Source organism: Spodoptera frugiperda, chromosome 6, assembly GCF_023101765.2.
Source record: "Spodoptera frugiperda isolate SF20-4 chromosome 6, AGI-APGP_CSIRO_Sfru_2.0, whole genome shotgun sequence".
In the NCBI taxonomy this organism is placed as follows: domain Eukaryota; kingdom Metazoa; phylum Arthropoda; class Insecta; order Lepidoptera; family Noctuidae; genus Spodoptera; species Spodoptera frugiperda.
Window position 1 is genome coordinate 7,798,342 of NC_064217.1, and position 11,426 is coordinate 7,809,767.

General features: G+C 35.9%; 1 protein-coding gene across 1 annotated transcript; it reads right to left on the reverse strand.

Moving 5' to 3' along the window:
* Positions 1–116: 116 nt before the first annotated feature.
* LOC118267701 (homeobox protein DBX1-B-like) lies at positions 117–5,779 on the reverse strand. The gene is made up of 3 exons (XM_035581826.2): positions 5,453–5,779; positions 2,524–2,741; positions 117–1,156 (listed from the first exon to the last, which is right to left on the reverse strand). The coding sequence occupies exons 1-3, from the start codon at positions 5,697–5,699 to the stop codon at positions 1,004–1,006; spliced, it is 618 nt and encodes a 205-aa protein (XP_035437719.1). The 5' UTR covers positions 5,700–5,779; the 3' UTR covers positions 117–1,003.
* Between the last annotated feature and the right edge of the window lie 5,647 nt (positions 5,780–11,426).

The window sequence follows — 11,426 nt, forward strand, 5'->3', positions numbered from 1 at the left end:
TTATATTATTTACCTTTTTACTATCGGGATATTCAGATGTGGTGCGATTCGTAGTTAAAATTATACACTAAAGTAAGACAAAGGAATTTAGGATTACAGAAATAGCTAAAATATGTTCTAATAATAAATACTTCATAAACAGTTTATTGGTTCTTTTTTATAAAAAAAATATTATGATACTCTCTTCACAAATTGAACTTACCTATTTACAATAAAATAAATTAGGTTAATTAACATGGGTATATTAATATACTTATAAGAACATTATTAAATAGATGTTGCTTTAATTTTAATAGTAAAAGACGTCTGAAATATTAAAACGATAGGCACGTTAATTAGTCCATCAAAATTGCGATAATATCGTTACAAAAATAACTAGAACGTACACTTAATTGGTTTATATTAACTCGTCTCCAGGACATCGTCGCGACATGGAACAGTTTCAACAATATGGCCATCTGTCGTCGCCCGACGTCTCCGGGGCACAAGTCGCTCGACAAATGTTCCTAGCGGAGACGAGGCTTTAGTGTAATGACTACTGTTCCCAAAATAGGTAGCCAGTCAAAACTTGAGCACCAAAAGAAAACAGTTCTGTCGAATGGTTGAGTCGCAAATACCCATTGCAAGACAATAATCCATATTTAAGTCACATAAAATCTCGCCCTTACATCAAAACTGGACAACCCTTCCGAGATTTATGATGTTTTTGATCACCTTGTTATATTTGAACGTTGAGGGCATTATTTCTCATGCCCATTGTGGCATTCTCTCTCAGGCTCATTGGCATTATATCCTTACTTAGATTTCAGCTATGATCGTCCCACTGCAGGGCAAAGGCCTCCATACATTCTGTACTGCCACTCCTCTCTGTTTGAAGCTTTGGGCGGCCAATCTATGTCATGGCGAATTCGTCCTTATAACACCAAATCAGTGCCAATTTATAGCACATTAATATGAAGATGTCTCCTGATAAAGTTTTGAATTCACTTCAGATCAGTTTCAATTAATCACTGAGTGTATCAACATCAATGTCTTCATTGTCATCGTTAGTGGAGTCTGGGTCCCGTCCAGGTAGACCCGTGGTGCCTGCGATACCACCTCGCCCCTCTTTCGTATGCCGCCATTTCATACGGCGGTTTTGGAACCATACTTTAACCTGTGAACAAAAGTAGTAGTGTTTAGGTTATTAAAAAGAACTTAAGAAATGAAACCTTAATCTATTTAAAAAAATATTGGCTTTCGTTGGTCACATTTTTCTGCTGCTATGGGAAACTAAAATAGGTATGAGAAACGTTGCTTCGGCACCAATGAGTCGGTTTGACCAGAGTTGAAACAATGCATGCGTTGTGTTTTACTGTAAGCAATTACCGGAGGCCCAAACCTTCCTCCATACCCTTCAAGCTGGTAGACGGATATCATGATGGTAAGCAATCGCCGCCGCCGATAAACATCTTGTTACATTTGAACGTGGAGGGCCTTATACCTCATTCAACAATGCTCAGTGGCATTACATCCAACACCAGAGGCGTTAAGGGTGCGTTACCGTTCATTTGAAGCATGTTGGGGTTTCAGGGATTAGGCTGATTGGTATAGTAAGCGAGGGGCTAATTGGGCCTCTCGTTACCACGCTCACACAACGCAAGCATTGTTTCACGTCAGCGGTATCACTGCGGTCGAGCCGCCCCATTCATTTCGACACATGGCTCTCCCGACTATGGCCTATGGCCTGGTGAATTAAAATGCCTGACTGTACCGCATTATTCCATAATTAATATTGATGAAATGGAATAGATATTAAATAAAAAAGCTTATAGCTAATATCTACTCTTGCACCTGCAGCATTCAACAGAAATCTACATATGTTTATAGAAAAGTTTTTACTTAAGTAACATCTAACTGGTAAGTATCAACAGATAAGTATGATTATCACCAGTGTTAATTAACGTTAGTGTATTTTCACACCAGGCGAGCGGCGTCGTCGGCGCCATACCGCCTGCGGTGCTATCGTTGGGAACTTATATCTGATACAGATGTTTTTAATGATATCGACAGGTTCACCAGAGCTAGCTAAGTGCAGTGTTAAGTATAACTATACTAGCTGACCTGACAAACGATTTCTAGAAAATAGATAGTAGCCGATTCTCAAACCTAGGTACTGAATACGAATATAAAATTTGGTAAAAATCGGTAATAATGTAAAAATGTTCCTCTTTTTGTTTCATTTATGCACAGTTTCGTTGTCCGAGTGGGCTCAAAAAGCGTCCTAGGTACAAAACCGAAAAAAAAATTGGCAAGGTCTGAGAGTACGTCAATTTTAAGTTATAACACGTCCAATATTATTATTGGCTTATCTCCTAATTGGGATGCATATCTACCTGTCATAAGTCATAATAGGTAATAAGTCGATGTTACTGTGTAGGTAATATACCCCACTACTTACACATGGGGAGATTAAAGGGCGTAGAGTCATGTCAATTGGTCATTTGAGTGTAATCATTCTACTAAAATTTGATTAAATCTTACTTGAGCATCAGTGAGTCCTAACGTAGCCGCCAGTTGTCGCCTATCTGGCTTCGTAATATACTTTTGTATTTGAAACCGTCGCTCCAGTCCTTTTCGTTGGAGGTTACTGAACACTGCCCGGGACCAGGATCGCTTCCTTTTACCACTCGATGTGACGTCACACCGAGGAGCTGATGACGGCTGCGGCGGTGATGATGAGGGGAGTGGTAGCCTGTATACTGGAAACAATTGAAACAATATTAAAATGGAAGCAGCTTTGCAAGAGCTTATTAGCACTAGATAGTACTTGATCAAAAAAGGCGTTTAATCAGGTTTAATAATAAATGGTAAGTCGCAGTGCCGCCTATTAACACCACTTTGAGTTGGGGTTTATTTCTGAATCCAACAACGGACAATGGTCATCTTCAGAGTTCACTTTTTGACGATAGTCCGACGGGTTCAAAACATTTGGCTAGATGGGCTTCCAGATTCAGAATCGGAACATTTGACTGAATCAAATTGTTTGTTCTTTAAATTTCTAAGACAACCAGGCCCTACGAGGGCCTAGTTGTTTTCTAGATAGAAAAGTTTAGAAGTAGAGCTAGAGCTAGAGCTTGTAAATGCAGATTATTTATCAAAAAACATACCGATCGAATTGAGAACATCCTCCTTTTTGAGAAGTCGATTAAAAAGTTGACAGATAAATACATGAAGTATTTATTATTAATTGCTATAATAAATGATAATATAAGCTTAGAAAAATATTTTTATACAATCAAACACAATTATTATTGCTAAAAGGCTATCAATTACAAAGATTTAACATTTTTGCAAGCGCAACTTGCGTGAAAAAAGCGCAACCACCGACCAGCGACAGTAAGACACCGACCGTGAAAAAGTAGGGTCGGTATTTAGAATTCTAGTTGTACCGACGGCAAATATAGTAATATAATCACCCCTTTTACCTACATATCTTAGCATTACTGGTTTCATTTGTGCACCTCTGCCTATCACGGAGCAAGTAAATGAGGCGATGTTATCTGTTTAAGTTCACTTAAACATTCCCTACAAATAAATTCTCATCATTTTGTATTTCGTAACATTATTAATAGAGTAATTTAAAATTAATGAAATATCAAACTAATGCTTAGTTGTTTTTAAATCTTATACGTAAGCAGATTCGTCCTATTCCAGACTATATTAAGTTAGATCAGTCTAGGAATATATAAAGCACCTATTAGAATTAATTTTAAAATATTTTTGAGCAGTGTAAACTAATCAATTTTACTAGGTATGTTTTCTTTTAAACGTTTATTTTTTTGCTAGAGCAAAAGACATAAACGAAATGCAGGAGACGGATTGTGTATAAGATTCGTTTTCCTTTAGATTTCTGAATTGTAACGGACAATATAATTTTAATTACAACGATAAAAACATTTAATATTAGACCCCTTAATATTTACAAGACTTATCTACCTAAGTCACAGTGAAATCTTATTACAAACACGTTAAAAAAAATATAAGTACCTTTGTTTTTTTCTAACAAGTGCACAGTATTTTTCTTTAAAACTTAGGAAAAGCCAAAATGCTGTATATTTTGGCTTTAGGGTGGAAAATGGAAATCTATTAGGTACGCCTTTACGCCGGAATGGCGTATTTGATGTCCCTTTTTTTAGGGACAAAATCATCCAAAGACTTTTCCCGCCTTGTGCGAGGCGAGAGGAACTCTGACAGACTCTTACTGACTAAAAACCACCCCGTTCCTACTCCTGCTTTTCGAACTGGAGCCCCGGTAATTAGCTAGCGGTAGTTAGCTGTATGTGTGAACCTATCAGTAATTTGGGTTACGTAGGTAATCCCAAAGAGATATAGTACTTTAAAATTTTAAATTAATTAAAAATACATAATTTAATAAAGGGAAAAAAATATTAAATATCTTACAATTAATTGCAGTCCTTCCGCAATTAAATTAGGTGGAAGATAAGTAGTACTTACTTATTTATTTACTAGCTTCTGCCAGCGACTTTATTGCGGTCTCGTTCATGGGATGAAAAGTATCCTATTTATTATGTCAGAACACAATCTACCCCTGTTCAAAATTTCATCCCAACCCCTTCAGCCGTTTTGACGTGATTGAGTAACAAACATACACACAAACTCACAAACATCCGCATTTATAATATTATTAGTAAGATATTAATTTGGTTATTTATTTATTATACTTGATTATATATTTACTGAAAGTTAATTCAAAAGTTTATACGGAGGAATTATTTATTTATTTAAACCTTTATTATCATGCAATTATGGTCCATAAATATATGCCTTACAGACTATGCCTTATGCATTTGCTACTAGCCGATCTTTGGGTGATGCAGAAATGGAGGTCAATGAAAGTATGGTACTCCATACTTTAATTAGACGCTACGTTACATAAAATTAATAATTTTATGTTTTTAAATAATATTTCTTGTTAGTTGTCTATTAATTATTTATTTATGTAACAAAAAATAATCGTGGAATGTGTTCTTATGCGTAGGAACGGGACGATTAAACCAATTTCGAAAGAAGAAAAATTATCAGAAGGTTCTTATAAAAGAAAATTCATTAGAAAACTTAGATAATTTCACCCGGGCTATACTGGGACAAACCTTGACCATATATTTTGTGAAAAACAAAATCTTCACAAATATTTCAATCGGCCTCTTAAATAGGCTCAATCCTTTACCCCTATTACATGGAACTCATAAAATAACTGGAAAAACTGCGGCTTAAATGCGGATTAAATATAAGTATAGTTATCACCAAATGTCTTGGTTAGTTTATAACCCCTATCAGTTAGACCAATTTCGCTAATTATTTCTAGCAAAATTTATCAAAACTCATAAAAGATCGATATTAAAAAAAAATGAAACAACTACTGAATAAAAAGTAAAAAATACTAACATACCTGTGGTAGGCCTTAATGCTGGATGTAAATGTGTGTATGGAAGAGGCAAGGGAAGCTGAAGAAGGGGTGGTTCATCCCTGCAGCAGCGGTACAGCGCAGCCACGCAACCGGCACACGGAGGCTCCTGGCTCCGAGACACCTCCGTAACCGGCGTGCTCGAGTGATGAGAATCATTATTACCCAAAATACTGTCCACACTAAACTTCAACTTCGTCACAGAATTAACATCACTATTCAACGACGTCATTGTCACTCAATCCCATCAACGAACCGACACGAAGAACCTTCTGTTATGAAAGCAACTGAAAAACTGACAAGCGTCGCGCCTCCGTTATCGGCGCAAGCGCAAGCTGGGGGCGTGGCGATTCTAATGAAGCGTCCCGATTGGCCGATTGTTATTGGGCGTTACGCCGCTATTATGGAGTAAGGCAGCATTGACTGATCGTGGTGGTACCAACAACTGCACTTGTTTACAATAAACTGCTTCTTTAATGTGTTTTATATGTCTTTGCACTTTAGATTAAATTTTATTGCTAAGGAACTTGCGTCATTCGTCAGTTTATACGATATTCTCAAAATTCCATTAAGTATTTTCAACTATGAAGTTGGTATGAGTACCTAATTTAAAAACAAATTAAGCTTTTATTTTAGTGTTCTATAATATAGTTATTTACCAGAGAATCTACATATTCAAAAACATTAAATTACTTCCCTTATTTTAAAAATTTTCATGAACTATATCGTAAACCAAATATAAACATAAAAAACATAACCCTCCTTCTGGCGCAGTCGGGTAATAACTACCTTGATGGTCGCAAGTGTGACTGCCGGATAGGCAAAGTATTACTTAGTAATACTTTGCCTAACCCGGGTAAAGCACTACTGGATTTTTTTTGGATTTTCGAAAATTTCTCAGTAGTAGCACGGAATCTAGAAATGTGCCCAGTATATAGCCATAGGCTCACCCCCTATTACATGGGACTTATAACACAAATCGTGAAAAGTGGATGAACATTGTATAGCGGCATTAAGTGCCGTAATGTGCACCTCTTCCTACCCCTTCGGGGATAAAGGCGTGACGTTGCGTCTGTTTCTTAATAAACGTCCACAGAATATCACCAGTAATAGAAAATTTATAGGCTATTTAGATGAATCTTATTTAGGTAATGTTAGACTTTTTTATTATAACACAAACACCGCTACAAAGAAACTAAAACAAAATTAAATAAAGTTAAAAATTATGCCTACGAATTTTCTTCATCGTTCTCTTGTTCTTACTAGCTTCTGTCCACAACTTCAATTGCATTCCCTTGGGATAAAAAGTAGCCGATGAGTTATTCCAGAACATAATTTACCCGTGTTTCAAATATCATCTCGATCCCGTCAACTGTTTTTACGTGATTGAGTAAGAAACATTCAAACTTACAAATTTTCACATTTATAATACTAGTAAGATAAGAAGAAAGCGATGGTGATCCTTCAGCTTCAACCCAACAACCCAACATCATATTTCCCCACACTATAGCCTTTTTTTCGACATTTCTGGAGTGGATAATAATAAACGCTGCACTCAATGAAGTTTCGCGGGTCATTCAATTATTTTTAAATCAGTTTCACAATTCTGAGTACCTTATATTATTTAACATAACTCAAAATTCAGGGAGAGTCATGCTTCAGCACGAATGGGCCGGATACAACGGCCTTACAGAAAACCGACGTGAAACAATGTTTGCGTTGAGTTTCGTTGTGTAAGTGAGGTTACCGGAAGCCCAATTATCTCCCTCCACAATCTTCTTAATCCCCGATTCCCCAACAACCCTTAAATTCCAAATCCCCAAAAGGCCGGCAACACACTTGTAACGCCTCTGATGTTTCGGGTGTCCATGCGCGGCACTGCTCAGGTAATCCGTCTACTCGTCTACCGGGAGGCTGCTGCTGTACTCTGCTCGTATATTTAACACATTTATTTGCACTACAAGTCGCTCTATAGATATATTTTCCAAAGGAAGTGAGAATAGGTACTTTCGACCTCGGTTATGATTAAAGAAACATTGTTTACACTGAGAACGTATCGGAACATCATTGAGGCGGTTGTGTTGATTCGAAATTATTAAAAAAACTTGGGTATACAGACTGAAATTTTTGCAATGTATGAAAATAGGCTCAACCCCTATTCTAGGAGACGTGTAACAGATATGAGGTATGGTATTGCCATTGTGGTCAGATGTTATCTGCGTCAATACCGGATAAGACAGTTGGGTGGGTAATCTTAAGGAGTAAGTTCCTACATCTTGCATTATTTAATAAAAAACTGAAATTCAATCGTAAACTTCTCTCAATTATCAAGTTGGGTAACTGTCTGTAGAGTTGCATATCTACCTAGAATATCTATGTAGGTACGTTGCTAATGAACTAGATATCCAGACCACCAACACCAAGGTACTTATAGTTGATTTGTTACAATAGATAAACAACTTTCCTTCCAAATTATCGACTGAAGTTTATAAAACTATCAACAAAGAACACCAGTTTTCTAAATTCTCTAATGCAAAAATTTAAATTATCCTGAATGATTTTCACCTCAATAAATCCTTAGGCTTTCAACCGCACATACAAATAAGAATGTGGGTTCGAGTATACAAAACAGATCCAAGAATAAAACTGAATATTTCGACCACACTCGATTATACCCACTTACCTAAACATAATACAGAATCAATCGATATAAGAACAACTGTTAGCTCTAAAACGCTCAAATCGATTACGGTTGAGTTTATTTTGCTTGTCAGAGTACACCTGTGCTACATCCGCGGCCACAGATATAGATCCCATCATTACAGAGCATCGGCACGCCGCGCCCGCTTACATTGTTTACTCGATAAGTATCAATGATCTGTGGCGAACGAAATTATTATGCATGTAAGTAGCTATACCTAGCTACTAATTATAGCGTACCCCGCCAGATGTGGACGATGTAATCGACAGTTTTATTTAAAATATTCTCAACGCTGTGTGTAGCTGAAGAGCCATTCAGGATTTTTTTCGCTAGCCGACTGTTTTGGTGTAAGAAAATACGACTGTTTATTTTAGAAGTTTTCTCTTATTTTATTTTTCCCATTATTTTTAATTTAGATAGGATTTTATAACAGAAATCTTCATTAATATTCTGTATATAATAGTTACCTACCCATGCAACAAAGTTCCTACATCATTTACACACAATAAAATTAAACTATTATAAACCGCTTTGCAAAAAGGGCAGTCACATTAGTGCGGCAAGGATTTCATGGTCGATATCGGCTGAGCATAAATCAGCAATATAGTTTAGAGTCAAGCAAGATTGGTGTCAGTCGCCCGCGGTTGGCAAACGCAAAGCCAATAGGATCAAAAGATTGGCTCGAGAACGTATTGCTTGGCACACGTGTGAAATAGTGTGAATTATCTGCCGGCTGGGGGAGCTCTAAATCATAGCTATGGTTTATTTACCAATCATGATATGTTTTATGATATCCGATAATTTGCGGATTCCTGATCATTTTCTTTGCAAAATTATTTTCGTTCTTATACAACTAGACACCTATTTATTGTGTGCAGATATCTTACTTACCTAGTTTTCATCAGTTATTTTAGTAATAAATTATAATCTCATCCATTATAACGCGGTCTGGAAAGAATAACTTAACAGTTTACACCAATCTTTCAGGATGTTGCAGTCGTAAAACATTTTTATATGATTTACCAAATATTTACTTTGAACCGGCTGACCCTCGGCAGAGCAAGACAATGAATAGTTTGAACGATTTAACTTCATACGAAACAAATGAGAAATATTGTAAACAGTAATTTAAAAAGTTGACAGGTTTTATTATTACCTACTCCAGCAACTTCATTACCAAAATTACTGGACAGTAAAAAAAAAAGCGATGTGTCCCAATTTGTTTTGAAATCTGCGCATACTTAAGTAGCAATTGAAAAATAATAAACTTATATTATAACATGTGGGAGCAGTTAATTACGCAATTGTTTTTATAATAAGCATCATATTTAACGATATTATTCTCCACATGTAGCTTGGACCAATTGTACCACGGAGTATGAAATGATAAACTTTTGTTAAGTAAGAAATAATTAAGTAAGATTAACTACAATAATTGTAGATGGCTCATTTTTATGTTAATGTCTATATTATAGATTATTTTAAAATATTAGACCCGTATGTTTTATTTTCTTACTGAAAGAAATACCTACTTTCTAAAATAAATCGGTTTGAAATATCGCATAACGTCACTTCTAGGTACATTTTAAATGACGTATTTGCTCCCACTCCTAAACTTAGGTTCGTTTTATCTAAGTATTGTTATCTTACATGGCAAAATAAAAAAAAAAATCGTGTCCAATATTTTTTAATTACTTAACTGACGGACTAAATAGTTTGTTAAATTTTCATACCCAGTTATCATCCCATCATCATATTCTGCTTTTGAAACGTATTTAGATTCATGTTTCTTCCACCACAATAGCTATTCAAACATCTTAAACAGTGTAACGCAGTGGCGCCTACAATGTTTACCAGAACTTGAATTAAAAACACGATAATCCGGGAATCAAACAGGAATAGCAGTGTCGACGGGTGTTCCAAACGACTTCCTTATACGATCGCCATTCTAATTCAACACATTTTCCGGAAATCACATCTTGGGAAGATATATTAAGTCTGCTGTTGTTTGTGAGATAGTAAAATCGTCATTAATGTCGATACTACTGAGTTACGTTGGAACGGATTCGAATCCAAGTACAATAGGATAGTTTCCTACTAGTCACACTCAATACTTTTTTCGAAACGTCAAAAACTATATTATCTATGGATTTTGTATGAAATAGTGCGTTATGACGTCATCAGATTTTTGCGTCAAACAGCACAGTTATATTTCTAAAAAACTAGCTAATAAAATAAATCAATGAATGAAAGTGTGATTGTTTTTGAATATTTTATTGCAGTGAAAAGTCTAAACTTTTTATTTTTGACGTAGGAAACTACCCAATTAGGCCATTGGTATCGAAATAAGTGTATCAATAAACACAGGATCCTTCGGGAGCGTTGTCCGTTCACTGTATTTTGGACGAGTATCCTTTATTTATAGATTTGTGATTGTTATATTTGAGTTTCTTTATTGTAGTTGTAATGACTTTTATGATCCTCTTGTGGATAAATATACAAAATTTGTGTTTGTTACAAATATTGAGGCGAGATGTAAACATTGGGTGGCTATCTAAGATAGAATGTTAGATACAAATACTTAGAAATGCTAACTTGCAGATCGGATGGTTGGAAGCAATCTGAATCTAGCAGATTTTTATAACTTACATGTAACACATAACTGCTAGGCTATTCAGTTCTGCAGTCCGCCTAACGGGTTACCAGTGCCAGCTCGAAAAGCAGGAGTAGAGACTGGGTGGTTTTTAGACAGTAAGAGTCTAACACTCCCTTTCGCCTCGCCGCTCAAGGTGGGATAAGTCTTTGGATGAGTTCCCCCCCAAAGGGCTATTTCCTTTCAATTAGAAAGATTGAAGTGAACTCGATCGCGGTCTGCCATGTCAACAGTCGGCTGATGTAACAGAAAAGTTATATATTGTAGACAAGTGCAAAAAGGTACTTCGTCAAAATCAGTCACCAGTTTACGTAACCCTACTTCGTATATATGAAACAAAACTTAATAATTATTACCTATATCAATTTATAACATTACCTACATATGCGTACATATTTATAAGTGACATTTGATATTAATTATCGCGGTAATTATTACTAAGAACTCGTGTTCTTATTTGCAAATTAAATACACGCCCAACTAACAATTTTGCCCTATAACCAAACCTTATATCTCAAAAAAGCTGGGTAAATGATGTATAAAGGTTTTGGTGGTGACTGATTGTTGTGTAAAAGCGTTTGACAACACAGTTTGGCTCTATAAGT

Excerpts from the sequence above, each read along its gene's own strand:
- LOC118267701 (XM_035581826.2), bottom strand. The coding sequence starts at position 5,699 with ATGACGTCGTTGAATAGTGATGTTAATTCTGTGACGAAGTTGAAGTTT. Across the intron at positions 2,742-5,452 it reads AGCATTAAGGCCTACCACAG|TATACAGGCTACCACTCCCC; the intron begins GTATGTTAGTAT and ends AATTGTTTCCAG. Across the intron at positions 1,157-2,523 it reads TAGGACTCACTGATGCTCAA|GTTAAAGTATGGTTCCAAAA; the intron begins GTAAGATTTAAT and ends TTTTGTTCACAG.